Genomic DNA, 20,493 nt, shown 5'->3' on the forward strand with positions numbered 1-20,493 from the left:
TTGTTGTTGTTGTTTGTTTGTTTTTGAGACATCTCGCTCTGTCGCCCAGGCTGTAGTGCAGTGGTGCGATCCCCGCTCACTGCAACCTGCGCCTTCTGGGTTCAAGCGATTATCTTGCCTCATTCTCCCGAGTAGCTGGGATTACAGGCGCGCGCCACCACACCCGGCTAATTTTTGTATTTTTAGTACAGACGAGGTTTTGCCATGTTGGCCAGGCTGTTCTCGAACTCTTGACCTCAGGTGATCCGCCAGCCTCGGCCTTCCAAAGTTCTGGGACTACAGGCGAGAGTCACCACGCCCAGCCAGAAGTTTGTTTTTGAAACTTGAAACTCCCGCCACCTAAGCCGGTCACTGTGGCCACGCCCACTAGGGAGTAGTCACGTGTTTACTCTCTGCCGCAAGGATTTCTGGGAAGTTGGGCACCCCGGAAGCGGAAGTCCAGGAGTCAAACTCGTCATTTCCTTCAGCTAGAGGAGCTCAACGGATCTGTTTTCTTTCGCTCAGCCGAAATCACAGAATGAAGGCGGTGAAGAGCGAACGGGAGCGAGGGAGCCGGCGAAGACACCGGGACGGGGACATGGTGCTGCCGGCGGGGGTGGTGGTGAAGCAGGAGCGTCTCAGCCCAGAAGTCGCACCTCCCGCCCACCGCCGTCCAGACCACTCTGGCGGTAGCCCGTCTCCGCCGGCCAGCGAGCCGGGCCGCCCGGGCCACCGCGGGAACCGAGCCCGAGGAGTTAGCCGGTAAGTGGGGGAGCAGCCCAGGATGGACGTTGGGTTGGGCTCATTCAGAAAGGCGGGCAGGGCTAGCATCCGAAACAGGGTTTGAATGCTGGGCACAGCAGCCCGGACTTAATCCTGAGGGACTGTTGAGAGTGATCCAGTCGTGCTTGTGTTATGCTTGCTCTGTCACTTGCCTTATAGCTCGGTGTTCAACGCCTAATGACAAACCAGCAGGATCCCACTCCTTCATTCTTGTGTCCCCAGCACTTCGAAGAGTGTAGCCCAACAGATAGCACTGATAATCTGTTAAATTGGAATGAGGTTTTCCCCATCCCGCCCACAAATGGAGTGTGGGCCTTGTCTTTCCAGTTACCTGCCAGAAAGATTTTCACATCGAGGTCTAGGCGAGCTACCTAACAGAAACTGGGGGAAAAAAAAAAAAGTTACTTCTTGTTAGACTCATTTATTTATGCATTCATTCACCATAGTTTTACTGAGTGCCTATTTTAAGTGTGAAAGACTGCTCTAGGTATTGGGGCTGCAAGGGTGATTGAGTTAGATGATCTTCACCAGTGCCAAATTGGCCATGCTCTAACCCTGAGACAGATGATTAAAAAAAAAAAAAATAGTTTCAATAACAAGTATTATTGATAGGTTATAACAGTAATGTGATAGTGAGAGATTGGAGAGAAGAGGCAGGAGGCCTCTCTAAAGAGGTGTCATTTGAGCCCAGACCTGAGTGATAGGAATGATTCAACCTCTTAAAGATCCAGGCAGAGGAAACAACATCTGCAAAGAACTTGAAGTAGAATGAATTATGATTGAAATGGGAAGAAGCCAGTGTCGGTGGAGTATAGTGGTCAAGAAGGTGGGTGGTAGGAATGAGATGGCATAGGGAGGAAGTAGAACCACAGGATGGAGGGATTGTTCCTGATGGTAGGGGTGTTGGTAGTGAGGGATAAAGAATCAAGGGTGACTTCCGGATGGTGATGCCAATTAGCAAGATGGCAAGGAGTAGGAGAGGAAAGGTTTTTGAAGGGTTGGAAATTAAGAGTTTTGTTACCTAAGTGAGAAGGTTCAGTAGACAGTTGTCTATGTGAGTATGGAATGCAAGGGAGATGTTAGAGCTAGGAAAGTGAACCTCGTGACTCCTTTAATGTGACTGGCAGATACCTTCACAAAAGCGGTGTTTGTGTTAGTAGGTAAGCCTGATACTGGAAGCTAATTTTTATGGGGGAAGGGAAACTGCAATAAAACCCTGTGTACCATGCTCTGTATAGGTCCCCACCCAAAAAGAAAAACAAGTCCTCAGGGAGAAGAAGCAAGTCTCCTCGGAGTAAGAGAAACCGAAGTCCTCACTACTCAACAGTCAAAGTGAAGCAGGTAAGTGGATTGGGGTGTTTTGATGTTGGGTCCAAATTGAGAGCCTTTTCCTATCACAGCTAAAGAGGGCTGTGTGTGTGCGCATGTGTGCACGCACACTCGCCTACATGTCTACCTGTACCTCCAATGGGCTTTTCTGAAAACTAGGTGTATTTCTTTTTTCTGCTTGTTTGCTTAAATTAAACTTTTTATTTTGAGATTATTATTGGTTCACATACGGTTGTCAGTAATAATTCAGGGAGATCTACTCTTCCTGGTTTCTCCCAGTGGTAGCATCTATTCATAACAGAACTGTGGTACAATATCATCATCAGAATATTGACATCGATACAGTCAAGATAACATTTCCTTCACCACAAGGAATACCTCGTGTTGTCCTTTTGTAGCCACACACACTTATTTCCCACTTCCCACTTTTATCCTTCCTTAACTTCTGTCAACTTCTAATCTGTTCTTCATTTCTATAATTCTGTCATTTCAAGAATGTTGTGTAAATGGAATCATACAGTGTGTAACCTTTAGGATTGTCTTTTCTCACTCAGCAGAATCTTTTGGAGATTTATTCAGGTTGCATCTCTCAGTAGTTTGTTCCATTTCGTTGCTGAGTGGTATCCATATGGCATGGATTTAGCCACTTACTCATTAGAGAACATCTGGGTTGTTTCCATTTTTTGGCTATTACACATAAAGCTGCTATATACACATTTGTGTACAGGTTTTTATGTGAACATAAGAGTTCATTTCTCTGGGATAGATGCTCAGGAGTGCAATTGCTGGATTGTACGGTAGTTGCAGGTTTAATTCTTTTAAGAAATTGCCAGGCTGTTTTCCAGAGTGGCTATATTAGTTTCCTAGGGCCACCATAATGAAATACCATAGAGTAGGTGGCTTAAACAACAGAAATTCATTTTCCTGTAGTTCTGGGGCTAAAAGTCAAAAATTAGGGTGTTAGCAGGTTTGGATTCTCCTGAAAAAAATCCTCTTTCCTTGGCTTGCAGATGGCTACCTCTTTGCTGTATCCTTAAATGATCTTTTTTCTGTCCTGGTGTCTTTTCTCAGCCATATTGGATTAGGGCTCTACTCTCATTTTTTAACTTAATCAGCTCTTTAAAGACCTTATCTCCAAAAACGTTTACTAATACATTCTGAGGTACTTGGGTTTGGTACTTTAACATGCCGATTTTGGAGAGTACAGTTTAGTCCGTAACAGTGGCTGTACCATTTTATATTCCCACCAGCAATGTATGAATGATCCAGTTTCCCTGTATGTTTATCAGTATTTCAAGTTATCACTTTATTTTAGCCATTCTGATAGGTGTGTAGTAGTATTTCATTGTGATTTTAATTTGCGTTTTCCTTTTTTTTTTTGAGACGGAGTCTCACTCTGTCACCAAGGCTGGCTGTGTGTGTGTGTGTGTGTGTGTGTGTGTGTGAGACCTGGACTGGAGTACAATGGTGTGATCTTGGCTCACTGAAATCTCCCCTTCCCGGGTTCAAGTGATTCTCCTGCCTCAGCCTCCCGAGTAGCTGGGATTACAGGTGCCCACCACCACGTCCAGCTAATTTTTTGTGTTTTTAGTACAGATGGGGTTTCACTATGTTGGCCAGGCTGGTCTCGAACTTCTGACCTCGTGATCTGCCCGCCTCAGCCTCCTGAAGTGCTAGGATTACAAGCATGAGCCACCACACCCAGCCTTGGACGTCTTTTCATGTGCTTATTTGCCATCTGTATGTATCTTCTCAGGTGCAATGTCTTATGTCTTTTGCCTGTTTTCCTTTTTTTCTTTTTTGTTTTTTTGAGATGGAGTTTCACTCTTGTTGCCTAGGCTGGAGTGCAGTGGCGTGATCTCAGCTCATTTCAGCCTCAGCCTCCCAGGTTCAAGGGATTCTCCTGCCTCAGCCTCCCAGGTAGCTGGGATTACAGGCTCCTGCCACCATGCCTGGCTAATTTTTGTATTTTTAGTAGAGATGGGGTTTTGTCATGTTGACCAGGCTGGTCTTGAACTCCTGACCTCAGGTAATCCACTCACCTCAGCCTCCCAAAGTGCTGGATTACAGCACTTTGCTGTAATCCCAGTATGAGCCACTGCGCCCAGCTGTCTTTTGCCTGTTTTCTAATAGTATTATTTGCTTTTTTACTGTTTAGTTTTTAAGAATTCTTTTTATATTGTAGATACTAGTCCTTTTTGGGGTATGTGGTTTACAAGTATTTTTTTCCCAGTCTGTAGCTTGTCTTCACTGTCTTAACAGGGTTTATCTCAGAACAAAAGTTTTTTTTAATTTCAAAGAAGTCCAGCTTATCTGTTTTTCCTTTTATGGATTGTGCTTTTGATGTCATGGCTAAGAACTTTTTGCCTAGCTCTAGATCTCCGAAATTTTCTTCTAAATTTTTTTTCTTAAAAGTCCACGATCTGTTTTCAGTTTCTTTTTAGGGTTTTGTTTTTGTTTTGCCTATGAATGTCCACAAACATCAACACCATTTGTTGAAAAGACTGTCTTTCCTCCACTGAATTACTTTTGCTCTTTTGTCAAAAATCAGTTGGGCATATTTGTGTAGGTCTATTTCTGGGATGTCTGTTCTCTTCCATTTGTCAGCGTCTGTCATTCTTCCAATACCACACAATCTTGAAATATAGTAAGTCTTGAAATTTGTATGGACTGATTTCCCCCGTTTTATTCTTCTTTGTAAAAATTGCTTAGCTATTCAACTTCTTTTGTTATCCATAAAAGTTTTAGAACAATCTTATCTCTATTTTTAAAAAGTCTGAGCAGGTCACAGTGGCTCATGCCTGTAATCTCAATACTTTGGGAGGCTGAGGAAGGCAGATGACTTGAGCTCAGGAGCTCCAGACCAGCCTAGGCAACATGGTGAAACCCATCTTTACAAAAAATATAAAAATTAGCTGGGTGTGGTGGCATGCCTGTAGTCCCAGCTACTCAGGAGGCTGAGGTGGGAGGATTACTTGAGCCTAGGAGGTTGAGGCTGCAGTGAACAGTGATCATACCACCACACTCCAGCCTGGGCGACAGAGAGAGATCCAAAAGAAAAATCTTGCTAGAATTTTGATAGGATTTGTGTTAAACTGGTGTTTGGGGGCAATAATTGACTTTTTACTATGTTAAATCTTCTAATCCATGAACATTGTGTGTCTCCCCTTTTATATAGATCATCTTTGATATCTTTTATCAGTCATAGTTTTCAGCATATAAATCCTATACATATTTCTTTGTGGAATGATTATAAAGGGTATTTTAAATGGGTGTCCACATGTTCATTGCTACTATATAGAAATATAATTCATTTTTGTGTGTTTATCTTAATCCTATATCCTTGCTGAACTAATTTATTCTAGTTTTTTTTTTGTTGTTGTTTTAGATTACTTGGGATTTTCTACATAGACAATCATATCTACAAATAGGGACAGTCTTATTTCTTCCTTTACAATCTGTATGCATTTTATTTCCTTTTGTTGTTTGCAGTAGTCCGTTTTCATGCTGTTAATAAAGACATACCCGAGACTGGGCAATTTACAAAAGAAAGGTTTAATGGACTTAGAGTTCCACATGGCTGGTGAGGCCTCACAACCATGGCAGGAAGCAAGGAGGAGCAAATCACACAGGGAGGGGGGCAGCCAAAGAGAGATAAAATAAAAGAGTAATGAGAGCAGACACTCTTGCCTTACTCTCAATTTTGAGGGATGATAATTCAGTCATCTTTTTTTTTTTTTGAGATGGAGTCTTGTTCTGTTGCCCAGGCTAGAGTGGCGCAATCTCTGCTCACTGCAGCATCTGCCTCCTGGATTCGAGGATTCTCCTGCCTTGGCCTCCCAAGTAACTGGGATTAGAGTCTGGGCCAGTCACAGTGGCTCACACCTGTAATCCCAGCACTTTGGGAGGCCGAGGCAGGTGGATCACCTGAGGTCAGGAGACCAGCCTGGCCAACATGGTGAAACCTCATCTCTACTAAAAATACAAAAATTAGCCAGGTGTGGTGGTGGGTGCCTGTAGTCCCAGCTACTTGGGAGGCTGAGGCAGGAGAATCACTTGAACCTGGGAGGCGGAGATGACAGTGAGCCAAGATTGCACCACTGCACTCCAGCCTGGGTGACAGAGCAAGACTCTGTTTTAAAAACAAATTTTGAAAGACAAATAAAAAACAGTATAGCAACTATTTATATAGCATTTACATTGTATTAGGTATTATAAATAACCTAGCAATGATTAAAAGTATACAGGAGGATGGCCGGGCGCGGTGGCTCTCGCCTGTAATCCCAGCACTTTGGGAGGCCAAGGCGGGCAGATCACAAGGTCAGGAGATCGAGACCATCCTGGCTAACACGGTGAAACCCCGTCTCTACTGAAAATACAAAAAATTAGCCGGGTGTGATGGCGGGCGCTTGTGGTCCCAGCTACTCAGAAGGCTGAGGCAGCATAATGGCATGAACCCAGCAGGCGGAGCTTGCAGTGAGCCGAGATGGCACCACTGCACTCCAGCCTGGGCAACAGAGCAAGACTGCATCTCAGAAAAAAAATACACACACACACACACACACACACACACACAGGATTCACTGATTTTTATATAAGGAACTTCAGCATCCTGAGATATCTTTTTCAGTTTTGTTTTGTTTTTTGATATCTTTTTTATCCACTGGGGATCCTGGAACCAATCTCCTGAGGATACTGAATGATTACTTTATTCTTTTCTCGACCTCTGAACCACCATTTTTGTGGGTTGGTTTTTTTTTTTTTTTTTTTTTTTTTTTGGTGAAGTGTCACTCTGTTGCCCAGGCTGGAGTACAGTAGTGTGCTCTCGGCTCACTGCAACCTCTGCCTCCTGGGTTTGAGTGATTCTCGTGCCTCAACCTCTCCAGTAGTTAGGATTACAGGCACGTGCTACCATGCCTGGCTAATTTTTGTGTTTTTAGTAGAGACAGGGTTTCACCATGTTCGTCAGGCTGGTCTCAAACTCCTGACCTCAAGTGATCCGCCCGCCTCAGCCTCCCAAAGTGCTGGGATTACAGATGTGAACCACTGTGTCCAACTGAATCACCATTTTCGAAACAAATGTATTCATTACATGCTTATTGTAATAATACAGAGGTATGTAAAATTTGAAATGAGAGTATGGTTTACTTCTCTCATCCCCAAAATTGCACCACCTCCTCAACCAAAAAACCTCCACCTCACTGGCCAGAGGTAATCACTATGATGTAGACTCTATCCATTATCACATGGCCTTCTCCCATGAATCTCTCTGTCTCTTTTCTTCCAAGGTCACCAGTCACATGGGATTAATGACCTACATTACTCCAGTATGACCTTAATTTATTACATCTGCAGTGACCCTCTTTCTAAATGAGGGGGGAGATAAACATTTGAGAGGCATCTGCATATAGATGTATGTAAAGTATTAGGATTAGATGAAATTAATAAGGAAATGACTGTAGATAGAAGAACAACCAACAAAGGACTGAATCCAGGGGTGATCCAGTGTGAAGAAATTGCAGTGACATTAGCAAAGGAGACTGGAAAGAAAGAGAAGCAAGAGAATCTGGTAACTTGAAGCCATTAGAAGGAAATGTGTTGAGAATACAGTGATTAACTCTGTTAGATGCTGCTGATAGTTAAGTGAAATGAAGACTGAGAATTGGCCACTGGATTTAGCAATGTGGAGGTCATTGGTGATCTTGACGAGCCATTTTACTGGAATAATAAGGGTGAGACCTGATTGGAGGGGTTCAAGGGAAGACAGAGGAGAGGAATTGGAAACTGAATTTTTAAAAACAACTTCTTTTCTTTTCTTTTCTTCCCCTCCCCTCCCCTCCCCTCTCCTCTCCTCTCTTCTCCTTCCCTACCCTCTCCTCCTCTGGGGTTCAAGTGATTCTTCTGCTCCAGCCTCCCAAGTAGCTGGGACTACAGGCACGTGCCACCACATCCAGCTCATTTTTGTATTTTTAGTAGAGACGGGATTTCACCATGTTGGCCAGGCTGGTCTTGAACCCCTGACCTCAAGCGATCCACCCACCTCAGCCTCCCAAAGTGCTAGAATTACAGACATAAGCCACCACACCCGGCCATTTTGACTTCTTACAGTGACTCTTAATCAGGGATAAAGGACATGATAAGATTAGACCTGGTGAACTCAAGACAGATAGCAGTGCCAAGCTTGTAAATGTTTTGGAGTAGGAAGGGTGGTTGTCTGAGGCTCTCTCTTGATGCATGTCTTTGCTAGGCTAGGAAGTCTAGAAAAACTGAGTCCCACTCTGAGCAAGCAGGCCCTCACTTGAGCCTTGTGTATGGCAGGGAGCAGGGGAGGAGGTCTTAGTCCCAGTGCTTCCACTTTTAGGGTATTGTGAATAATGCTGCAATGAACATGGGTGCTCAAGTATCTATTTGAGACCCTGCTTTCATTTGGGATATATAAACAGAAGTAGGATTGCTGGATCATATGGCAATTCTGTTTTTTAATTTTTTGTGGAACCACTGTACCGTTTTCCACACTAACTGTACCATTTTACATTCCCACCAGCAGTGTACAAGGGTTTCAATTTTTCCACATCTTTGCCAATACTTGTTATTTTCAGTTTTTTTATGGTAGCCATCCTAATGGTTGTGAAATCACCAAGAAAAATTTTTACTTTTTAATTTTATTTTTATTATTTTTAGAGATGGCGGGCGGGGGGGGTCTCACTATGTTGCCCAGGCTGGTCTTGAACTCCTGGACTCAAGTGATCCACCCGCCTCGGCCTTCCAAAGTGCTGGAATTATAGGTGTGAGGCACTGTGTCCTGCCTGCCTAATCCTTTTTATTATTATTATGTATTTTTTTTAATTAGGGGCCATGCTAATTTTTGTATCATTCTCATTTTCTGCCTAATCATTTTGAAAGTCTCTTACTGCTCTCTCTTTTAAAATTTTTAACCTTAATTATCTGCAAACATTTTTGTACGTTACCTAGTCCATAGCAAGAAGTTTTTTTATTTTTTTGGTGGGAGATACCACATTTCTTTATTTGAAGGAATGGTACAAATCAAATAAGTGGGTGTTTTGGTACAACTTATAGAAAAGGCAAAGGAGACCCCAACATGCATGCACTGCCTTGGTGACCAGGAAGTCACCCCATGGCTATGGGGAAATTAGCCTAAGGCTTAGCTTTCATTATCACTGTCTCCCAGGGTGTACTTGTCAAAGAGATATTCTGCCAACCCAGATTTGGGTGCCCCCATCTTGCGCAAGTTGGTCACGTGGTCACCCAATTCTTTGATGGATTTTACCTGCTCATTCAGGTAATGTGTCTCAGTGAAGTCACACAAATGGGGGTCATTTTGTTGGTGGCCAGTTTGTACAGTTCCAGTAGTGACTGATTCCCATGTGTTTCCAAATGTAATGCACACCCCATTGCATTCAGCCCGCTCTCCCAGTCATCATGGTCTGGTTTCTTGATATCCCGAAGGAAGATTTGGCCATCTCTTTGGCTCTGCAGCTTCATCAATTTCTCGGCATGTTCCATCTCCTCATGAGACCGGTGAAGAAAGTACTTGGCAAAATTCTTCAAAGCCACATCATCGTGGTCAAAGTAGTAAGACATGACAGATAGATGTAGGAGGCATAGAACTCCAGGTTGATCTGGCGGTTGGTGGTGGTAGTTCTGGCTCACCTGTGAGGGGGACGCGGTCGTGGTGGCAGTGGCTGCGCGGCAGTGACTGCATGGCGCTGGACTGGCGACAGGGGCCTTGGGACCGTCAGAGGGCCCAGTGAGGAGGTGACAGAGGGCTAGCTATGGGCGGCCAGCCGGGGTGGGGGACAAGAGCCTGGTTCCGTCCAAGCACTGTTGAACCAGGAAACCCCGGCGACTCTCCGCAAAGAATGTCTCATTTTTTCTTTTTAAAATAAAAAATAATAATAATAAAATTTTGTACATGAATGAAGTCCTTGGGGAGCTACATCTATAAGACTTGTTTCTTTTTTTTTTTTTTTGAGATGGAGTCTCACTCTGTCATCCAGGCTGGAGTCCATGGCACAGTCTCGGCTCACTGCAACCTCTGCCCTCCGAGTTCAAGCGATTCTCCTGCCTCAGCCTCCCAAGTAGCTGGGATTACAGGCATGCACTACCATACCTGGCTAATTTTTGCATTTTTAGTAGAGATGGAGTTTCACAATGTTGGCCAGGCTGGTCTTGAACTGACCGACCTCAAGTGATCCGCCCCCCCTTGCTCTCCCGAAGTGCTGGGATTACAGGCGTGAGCCACTATGCCCACCCTATAAGACTTGTTTCTGCTGCCTGTCATTCTCAGTGGCTTGTTTCCATTTCCTTGTGTGTGTCTAGTATTCTTTAGTATTTGAGCCCATGCTTAGAACTCAAATCTTTTTTTTTTCTTACCCCCCTTTGGAGATTTTTTTCTCATTGGAGATTTTGCCTTGCTTATTGACAGCCCAATAATGCATTAAAAATTTAATAAATATCTAGTTAAATTATAGTGGGAACATTTCTCCAAGTATTTCATCTGCCAAGTCTATATATAGAAATATCTGGTCTTATTGTGAAACTTGCCCCTTCTCTTTTTTCCCCTTCCATTTAACAGTATATTAGATATCTTTCTATGTCATTATCTCATTCTTTTTCATGGCTGTGAAGTATTCCTTTGTATGAATAGATAGTAATTTAACCATTCTACCATTGCAGGACATTAAGTTGTTTCCAGTTTTTTTATTATGAAATTACAGTAAACACATTCATATGTATGTGTTTGTACATTTCTGCTAGTATTTCTGTAGGATTGATTTCTATAAGTGACATTAGTGGTTGATGAGATTTTGATTAAATACTGTCAAATTGACCTAAATAGGCTATGCTAGTTTATACCTGTACCAGCAGTGACTGAAAATACCCATTTTCCTGTACCTTCTTTTTTGACTCTAGATATTATTGATCTTTTTAATTTTACTAATTCAAGGAGAGAAAATTCATATTTCTTTTAGAATTTGATGCTTTGGTTATTAGGTTATGCATATCTTCATGCATTTATTGGACGTGTATTTTTTTTTTTTTTTTTGAAACAGGGTCTCTGTAGCCCAGGCTGGACTGCAGTGCTATGATCATAGCTCACTTCAGCCTCAACCTCCTGGGCTCAAGTGATCCTCCCACCTCAAATTCTAGAATAGCTGTAATTTTAGATTACAGGTGCATGCTGTCATGCCTGGCTAATTTTTGTATTTTTTGTAGAAATGGGGTTTTGCCGTGTTGCCCAGGCTGGTCTCAAACTCCTGAGCTTAAGCAATTCTCCTGCCGTGGCTTCCCAAAGTGCTGGGATTACAGGCGTCACCCACTGTGCTCAGCCCTTGGACATTTATTTCTTCTGAAAATTGTTCATTTTTCTTTCCTTTTTTATTTTTGAGACAGAGTCTTGCTCTGTCATCCAGGCTGGAGTACAGTGGTAGAATCTCAGCTCACTGCAACCTCTGCCTCCCAGGCTTAAGCAATCCTCCCACCTTAGCCTTCTGAGGATCTGGAACTACAGGCATGCACCGCTGTGCCCAGCTGATTTTTGTATTTTTAGTAGAGATGAGGTTTCACCATGTTGCCCAGGCTGGTCTCAAACTCCTGGGCTCAAGCGATCCATTGCCTTGGCCTCCCAAAGTGCTGGGATTACAAGTGTGAGCCGCTAGCACCTGGCCATTTGTCAGTTTCTCTATTGAATTGTTTCTTATTGATATATTAATATGCAGTAGTCTCCCCTTATCTGTGGTTTCACTTTCTATATCTGAAAATATTAAATGGAAAACTCCAGGAAAAAACAACTCATAAAGTTTAAATTGGTCACTATCCTGAGTCATTTGGTGTAAACTTGTGCTGTCCTACCAGGAACATGAATCCTTCCTTTGTCTGGTGTATCTGTGCTGTATGCGCTACCTGCCTGTCCGTCACTTAGTTGTCATCCTGGTTATCAGGTAACTGTTGCAGTTTGCAGTGCTTGGATTGAAGTAACCTTTATTTTATTTAGTAGTGGCCCCAAATACAAAAAACTAGCCGGGCGAGGTGGCGGCGCCTGTAGTCCCAGCTACTCGGGAGGCTGAGGCAGGAGAATGGCGGGAACCCGGGAGGCGGAGCTTGCAGTGAGCTGAGATCCGGCCACTGCAGTCCAGCCCGGGTGACAGAGCGAGACTCCGTCTCAAAATAAATAAATAAATAAATAAATAAGTAGTGGCCCCAAAGTGCAATAGTAGTGATTTTGGCAATTAGGAAGGCTAAAGAGAAGCTGTAAAGTGCTTCCTAAACGAAAAGATGAAAGTTCTCAACTTAAAAAAACTTTTCAAATCCTATATTGAAGTTGCTAAGATCGGTAGTAAGAATGAATCTTCTATTGTGAAATTGTGGGGAAGGAAAAAGAAATTCATGCTAGTTTTGCTGTTGTATCTCATACTGTAAAAGTTACAGCCACAGTTCATAAGTGCTTAGTTAAGATGGAAAAGGCATTAAATTTATGGGTGGAAGATGTGAACAGAAATGTGTTACATTTGATGGCAGTCAGGTTCAGTACTATGGGTGGTTTCAGCCATCCACCATACTTAGAATGTATCCCCCTAGGACTACTGTATGGTTTGTGTTGCAGACATTTTCTACCAGGCTGATTTTCTTTTTTTTTCTTCTTCTTTTCTTTCTTTTATTTGAGAAGGAGTTTTACTCTTGTTGCCCAGGCTGAAGTGCAATGGCGCGATCTCGGCTTACGGCAACCTCTGCTTCCCAGGTTCAAGCGATTCTCCTGCCTCAGCCTCCTGAGTAGCTGGGATTACAGGCATGTGCCACCACACCCGGCTAATTTTGTATTTTTAGAAGAGACGGAGTTTCACCATGTTGGTCAGGCTGGTCTGGAACTCCTGACCTCAGGTAATCTGCCCGTCTTGGCCCCCCGAAGTGCTGGGATTATAGACATGAGCCACCGTGCCTGGCCTAGGCTGATTTTCAATGCTGTCTTTTTCAAGAAATCATGGTATGTTTCTCCATTTCTTCAGATCTTTAAAAAGCCTCTATTTTAATGAATTTTTACAGATTTCTTCTTATATGTCTTTCGTGTTTCTTAAGTTTATTCCTAGGTATTGAATTTTTTTTTAACTGTGGAAGTAGGATTTAAAAACTGTTATATTTTCATTGTTGGCATGAGAGAAAGCTAGTTTCTTTCTTTACATATCTTGTACCTGACTACTTAACTCTTAGTTCTATTTTCTGTATATTCTTCCCTGTAAGTTTGCCCATAGTTACCTTTGTTCTGAAAAGGAGGGAATTATTTTTCTTTCTCCTTTCTAGACTAAATAGTCTCTTGTTTTTAGGGCTCTGGACCTGGGCTTGTGCTATTAGGGCTATAGTTGAATAGCAGCATGGGATACCATCTTTGTGGCCTTGCAAGGGAACATAACCACCAGATATAATCTTATTTCTGTGGGAAATGTTGTTCTAAATGCCAGAGTCCAAATTACAAAAGACTTTTTGAATGTACCTCCTTCAAAAAGAACAAGATTTGGGCTGCCTTTAGATTGTGCACTGTGTTAAAATTACAGAATCTGTTTGAATTTCAGGAGCATGAGGATCATCCCCGGAGAGGACGGGAGGATCGGCAGCACAGGGAACCATCAGAACAGGAACACAGGAGAGCTAGGAAAAGTGACCGGGACAGACACCGGGGCCATTCCCACCAAAGGAGAATGTCTAACGAGAGACCTGGGAGTGGGCAGGGTCAGGGACGGGATCGAGACACTCAGAACCTGCAGGCTCAGGAAGAAGAGCGGGAGTTTTACAATGCCAGGCGACGGGAGCATCGCCAGAGGAATGACATTGGTGGTGGTGGTAGTGAGTCTCAGGAGTTGGTTCCTCGGCCTGGTGGCAACAACAAAGAAAAAGAGGTGCCTGCTAAAGAAAAACCAAGCTTTGAACTTTCTGGGGCACTTCTTGAGGACACCAACACTTTCCGGGGTGTAGTCATTAAATATAGCGAGCCCCCAGAAGCACGTATCCCGAAAAAACGGTGGCGTCTCTACCCATTTAAAAATGATGAGGTGCTTCCAGTCATGTACATACATCGACAGAGTGCGTATCTACTGGGTCGACACCGCCGCATTGCAGACATTCCTATCGATCACCCATCTTGTTCAAAGCAGCATGCGGTCTTTCAATATCGGTAAGTAACATGGAGGAAGAAACTAATGTGAGCAGAAACAATTGCTCAGTTAGGATTACTAAGATTTTTGTTCATATTTATGCAGAAGAATCCCATACCCCTCATATCTAAAGAGTATTATTAATCTAACTTCCCTTTAACTAATTGCTTACATATTTATAAGAACACTGTACTTTTAATCTATTTTTTATTTTTTTGTGACAAGGTCTCACTCTGTCACCCAGTCTAGAGTGCAGTGGAGCAAACACAGCTTACTCCAGCAACCTCCTGGGCTCAAATGATTGTCTCCCACCTTGGCCTCCTGAGTAACTGTGACCACAGGCGTGTGCCTCTGTGCTCAACTAATTTTGAAACTGGTTCTTGATAGCTTGCATGGGACATCTGTGATGATTCTTACAACAATCCTGTGAGAAGGATAGGACCGGTTTTTGGTTTTTTGATTTTGTGAGACGGAGTCTCCTTCTGTGCCCAGGCTGGAGTGCAGTGGCACGATCTCAGCTCACTGCAACCTCTGCCTCCCGTGTTCAAGCAATTTGCCTGCCTCAGCTTCCCGAACAGCTGGGAATACAGGCGCACGCTGCCACACCCAGCGAATTTTTGTATTTTTAGTAGAGACAGGGTTTCATTGTATTGGTCAATCTGGTCTCGAACTCCTGACCTCGTGATCCACCCGCCTTGGCTTTCCAAATTGCTGAGATTACAGGTGTGAGCCACTGCACCTGGCCTGTTTTTTGTTGTTGTTTTGTTTTGTTTTAACATGGTCTCCTGACTTTGAATGGACAAGTATTTATATCCCCATTTGACAGATGAGAAAACTGAAGCCCAGCAAAACCAAGTGACTTGCCTAACAAATGATCACTATAGTACAGTGGTCGCCAACCTTTTTGGTACCAAGGACCGGTTTCATGGAAGACAGTTTTTCCATGGAACCAGGGGGATGGTTTCAGGATTCAAGTGTATTACATTTATTGTGCACTTTATTTTCTAATATTATTTCATTGCAATATATAATGTAATAATTATACAACTCACCATAATCTAGAATCGGTGGAAGCCCTGAGCTTGTTTTCCTGCAACTCGATGGTCTCATCTGGGGATGATGGGAGACAGTGACAGATCAGGCATTAGATTCTCCTAAGGAGCACGCAACCTAGATCCCACCTGTGCACAGTTCACAATAGGGTTCACGCTCCTATGAGACTAATGGCACCGCTGATCTGACAGGAGGCGGAGTTCAGGCAATAATAATAAGACGAGTGGTGGGGAGCAGCTGAAAATACAGATGAAGTTAGGCTTGCTTGCCCGTCTGCCCACTGCTTACCTCTTGCTGTGCGGCCTGGTTCCTAACAGGCCACGGACTGGTACCAGTCCATGGTCCAGGAGCTGGGGACTCCTGCCATAGTATAACTCTGGCTCAAATATAGCTCCCTTGACTCTGAAGTCCAAGTCCACTCTTTTTTCCCATTTGGACAGGAACTGAAATATATTGAAATATAGGTTAAAGAAACATTGATTATAAACAACAGAAAAAAATTTTCCGGGAGGATGAGGCAGGAGAATGGCATAAACCCGGGAGGCGGAGCTTGCAGTGAGCCGAGATCCGGCCACTGCACTCCAGCCTGGGCGACAGAGCGAGACTCCGTCTCAAAAAAAAAAAAAATGTATTTTCCTAACCACAGCAAGAGACATTGGATTCTGCATTTCCACCTTTTGATCTTCCATGGATTCTCCCCACCCTCCAGCAACCCATTCTCACCTTTTCTACTAAATATATTTAAACTTCCAATTTCCCTTCCCAGGGCCATGCTTTCCCCTTGATTTCTTTGATTCCCTAGAATTTTAACTTGAATTGTGCTCAAGTCAGGTTATTTACATCATCTAGGCTCTTAGCAAATAGCTTTAGAGAGGCTGGATGATCTGAGGCAGAAATTTGCTCATAGGTTTCTCCTTCTTCTCTGCTAGGCTTGTGGAATATACCCGTGCTGATGGCACGGTTGGCCGAAGAGTGAAGCCCTACATCATTGACCTTGGCTCAGGCAATGGAACCTTCTTAAACAACAAACGTATTGAGCCACAGAGATACTATGAACTAAAAGAAAAGGATGTACTCAAATTTGGATTCAGTAGCAGAGAATATGTCTTGCTCCATGAGTCGTCGGACACTTCGGAAATAGACAGGAAAGACGATGAGGATGAGGAGGAGGAAGAAGAAGTGTCTGACAGCTAACAAACTAAGAACCCAAACTATTGAGACACGTTTTCCTTGTTGGAAGGCTTTGATTGAATCAGAGAGCACTATGGTGGTGGGTCTGACACTATCATGCTCTCTGTAATGCCTCTTACTGCCTTAAGTCTTTCCCCTGTTGCTGACCAGATTGTGTTACCATTTGAATACACTGACTAATGTTTGTTAAACTTTTTCTGTGGCACCTTGGCCACATGCCTGCAGGCGTTTGTTTTCAGAACAGTCTCACCAATTACAACACACCGTGTTTTAGTAGAAGCGTTGTGGTTTTAGTTGGTGCTTTCAGAACTGCTGCCTAGGAAACTATAAACCCTTGGTTAAGGGTAAATCATGGCTTGTTCTCTTTGTACAGTTAACTTTATTTATATAGGTATTAAGCTTTGTGGACCAGGTGTTTTTCTTTTGGGGCGAACCCCTGAGCAGAGAATCTTACTAGGCTTTGGTTATCACCAAAACAACCTCCAGTATATACCAAAGCTTTGACCTGGTTGAGCTCTTGAGCTTAGAAGTTGATTTTGCACTTAGTCTTTTGGGGGTGGGAATGTACTGCAGTCAGTAAACGTTATTGACTGTTTAACTTAAACAGATGCTTTATGGCACCTGCTCAAGCCCGTGACTGTACAGAAGGATCCTGGTTGCTACTAGTGGGTGCTGATTCAGCGTCACAAGTGACTGAAATTGGCCGTGGATCTGTTCTTTCTGAAAGAATTCCTGATTTCTCCATGGAGCATGTACAAAACAGTTTTGATCATATTAACTGTACTTCAGTTTTGCATTTTTATTCAGATGTTATCTCCTTTTTTTTTCTTTGAGAAATAAACTGTCACTGATGTGGCAGGTTCTTACTTTATTCTAATAACGTGTATATGTCTAAAGCAGGTTGTGTTGTTTACATTATTTCTACACATTTCATCGTTTAAAAATTGTTCAGAGAGGCTGTATTTACCTTCCCAAGGTTGGAAAGCAGGGGAATTTCCCAGTTTCCTAGTTTTCCACCAGAGGAATATGTGTAAGTAGTGAAGTATTCGCTGCTTACATATAGTGTGTATGTATGTATATATGTAAATTGTGTGTTAAAGAGCTGATACTGATTTTCATATGACAATGTTAGGCAAAGGCCTCCCTGCATTTGTAGAGCAGGTGTTCATTTATATGTATTTTTGGGATAAAAAAATAAAATTTGTAAATATAGCCCCATTTCAAAGAGTAATGCTTTCCTAGCTTAGAGGACCTTATGTTCATAGGTCTGTTTGCTGCTAATGGAGCCTTCTGTCAATACTTTTGAGATAAAAACAGGTAGCTGTTTTAGAGTGTTGTGGGGAAGGTTATATTGTTGGCCTCCAAGTCAGTAGAGTAGCAGACGGTGACACGGAGGTGGGTTGTGGGGAAAGGTGGTAAAGCAGCTCAATCAGTGTTACTACTAATTGTTCCTCTTGGGTTGAGACTTAGGATGCTATAAATTTGATTGTTTTCGTACCCATGTGTGCTCAGGGCTAAAGGTTGGCTAGTGGGAGGGGCAGCTGACTAATGTTCATTCAGAAGAAGTTAAAAGATCCTTTGAAAAGTGAACACTTGGCTGGGTGCGGTGGCTCAAGCCTGTAATCCCAGCACTTTGGGAGGCCGAGACGGGCGGATCATGAGGTCAGCAGATCGAGACCATCCTGGCTAACATGGTGAAACCCCGTCTCTACTAAAAAATACAAAAAACTAGCCAGGCGAGGTGGCGGGTGCCTGTAGTCCTAGCTACTCGGGAGGCTGAGGCAGGAGAATGGTGTAAACTTGGGAGGCGAAGCTTGCAGTGAGCTGAGATCCGGCCACTGCACTCCAGCCTGGGTGACAGAGCGAGATTCCGTCTCAAAAAAAAAAAAAAAAAAGAAAAGTGAACACTTAATAAGGTCATTAGATGAAATGTAAGTTGGGCCAGGTACAGCATGGTGGCTAATGCCTGTAATCCCAACACTTTGGAAGGCTGAGGTGGGCGGAGTTCAAGACCAGCCTGGCCAACATGGTGAAACCCCATCTCTACTAAAAACACAAAAATTAGCTGGGCATGGTGGCACATGCCTGTAATCCCAGCTACCCAGGAGGCCGAGGCAGGAGAATTGCTTGAACCCAGGAGGCGGAGGTTGCATTGAGCCAAGATCATGCCACTGCACTCCAGCCTGGGTGACAACCAGACTCTGGCTCAGAAAAAAAAAAAGGTAAGTTGAAGGATGTGTTCTACATTGGCCACTGTAACTGCTATTTTCTTCATTTTGGTATGTGCCATAGATCATATATATGTGCTTATCTGAAAAGTAGGTTTGTTTGGATGAACTTTTCTCTTGATCCAGACTGACCATTTTCTCTTGAGGGTTTAAGCACTAATCTGGTATCTTACTGTAGGCCCTCCTTGTTCAGTTTGTGCCGCAGTAGCACTGCTTTGTGGTAGCCTTGAGTTTTGCTACAAACTTCATCCTGGTGGGCACTGTGATAGATGACCACTTTGCCTACCTTTTTCAGTAAGAAGTCTTAATTGTTTAGTCAGTTTTTGTCTTAGTGGAGGAATGACGTCCTGGATTGAGAAATTCTTTATGCCACATATCTGAGAAGGTGTTTTCTTGGTTTTGTTTTTTTTTTTGTTCAGATGACGTCTCACTCTGCCGCCCAGACTGGAGTGCAGTGGCATGATCTCGGCTCACTGCAACCTCCACCTCCCAGTTTCAAACGATTCTCCTGCCTCAGCCTCCCAAGTAGCTGAGACTATAGGCACCTGTCACCAAGCCCGGCTAATTTATATATATATATATATATATAATTTTTATTTTATTTTATTTTTGTTTAAGTAGAGATGGGGTTTCACCATATTGGCCAGGCTGCTCTCGAGCTCCTGATCTTGTGATCCGCTCTTCTCGGCCTTCCAAAGTGCTGGAATTACAGGTGTGAGCCACCAGGCCTGGCCTGAGAAGGTGTTTTTTTGTTGTTGTTGTTGTTTTGGGTCTCGTTTTCCCTTACCCCTTTCTTTGAAGAAAGGGTGTCAAAAGACATTACCTGCCTCTAAAGCCAGATACCAGCAGCAGACTTCTTAAAGTGGATATAATCCTAAAGCTTTCTTCTTCAATTAAAATTCATTCTGTTTAGAAGTTCACGTTCATCTTAGCTATTTGGAACTTCTTCTTTCTCTCTGTCTTTTCCCCACAGTGGCTGGGCTTGTCTGCAAATCATTGTATCAAAATCAAACTCTTTTCAAAACAGCCCTTTGCTTCTGAGCCCCTCCCCTATGTCCTCTGTGGGGGTCCACAGTTCTTCAGAGGTATGGGACAGAATCTTCAGATTTTACCCCGTGAGTCTCTTCCTAATCATATCCTGGTTCCCTCATTCTAACATTGACAAAGGATGACTCATTAAGTGCAACTGGTGATGTAACTTTCAAATACTTTTATTGTGTATGTCAGGTTGATTATCATTTGATACAGTGCACAGATGGTTTTTTTTTTTTTTTTTTTTTTTTTTTAAACATCCTTCCCATTGTGGAAGTTGTAGATCTGAGGAACAAAATGATGTAATGTTAATCGGAATCTAAATGTGACACAAACAACGTGCCAGCAATACCTGCTTGTGAAATAATGTTCTGAGCCCACAGTGTTCCTGGGTGTGTGAGTTTATATCAAGTGAAAAGGCTGCTTAATTGACATTAAAGTTTTGAAATGTAAAGCTTCATTTGGTCTCTTGGGTAAAATTTCCAGTGTATTTATCAAATAGGAAACAATTCTAAAAACAGTTGATTTGTTCACATTTACTCTAAAGTGAATTAATCCAGTCAGCAATAGTTGCATAAGTTTATGCAGTTGGTTTACAGCTAAGTTAGAAAGGGAGCAATAGCTGGGTGTGGTGGTATGTGCCTGTAGTCCCAGCTACTTGGGAGGCTGAGGCAGAAGGATCACTTGAGCCCAGGAGTTCGAGACCAGTCTGGGTGATAATAGTGACACCTCAT

At 43.1% G+C, this 20,493-nt stretch overlaps 1 protein-coding gene and 1 pseudogene across 1 annotated transcript; one reads left to right on the forward strand and one right to left on the reverse strand.

The window, feature by feature from the left end:
• Window positions 1-408: 408 nt before the first annotated feature.
• Window positions 409-17,717, forward strand: SNIP1 (Smad nuclear interacting protein 1). The gene is made up of 4 exons (XM_023196483.1): window positions 409-741; window positions 2,001-2,103; window positions 13,677-14,275; window positions 16,238-17,717. Exons 1-4 carry the CDS (start codon window positions 518-520, stop codon window positions 16,500-16,502), a joined length of 1,191 nt encoding a protein of 396 aa, XP_023052251.1. The 5' UTR covers window positions 409-517; the 3' UTR covers window positions 16,503-17,717.
• LOC111529582 lies at window positions 9,254-9,980 on the reverse strand (annotated as a pseudogene).
• Window positions 17,718-20,493: the final 2,776 nt, after the last annotated feature.

The sequence above is a fragment of the Piliocolobus tephrosceles genome, chromosome 1 (assembly GCF_002776525.5).
Source record: "Piliocolobus tephrosceles isolate RC106 chromosome 1, ASM277652v3, whole genome shotgun sequence".
In the NCBI taxonomy this organism is placed as follows: Eukaryota; Metazoa; Chordata; class Mammalia; order Primates; family Cercopithecidae; genus Piliocolobus; species Piliocolobus tephrosceles.

Bases quoted from the DNA above. Each gene is read 5' to 3' on its own strand.
- SNIP1 (XM_023196483.1), top strand. From the start codon at position 518: ATGAAGGCGGTGAAGAGCGAACGGGAGCGAGGGAGCCGGCGAAGACAC. The intron at 2,104-13,676 runs GTAAGTGGATTG...TTTGAATTTCAG, and splicing joins CAACAGTCAAAGTGAAGCAG to GAGCATGAGGATCATCCCCG. The intron at 14,276-16,237 runs GTAAGTAACATG...CTTCTCTGCTAG, and splicing joins CATGCGGTCTTTCAATATCG to GCTTGTGGAATATACCCGTG.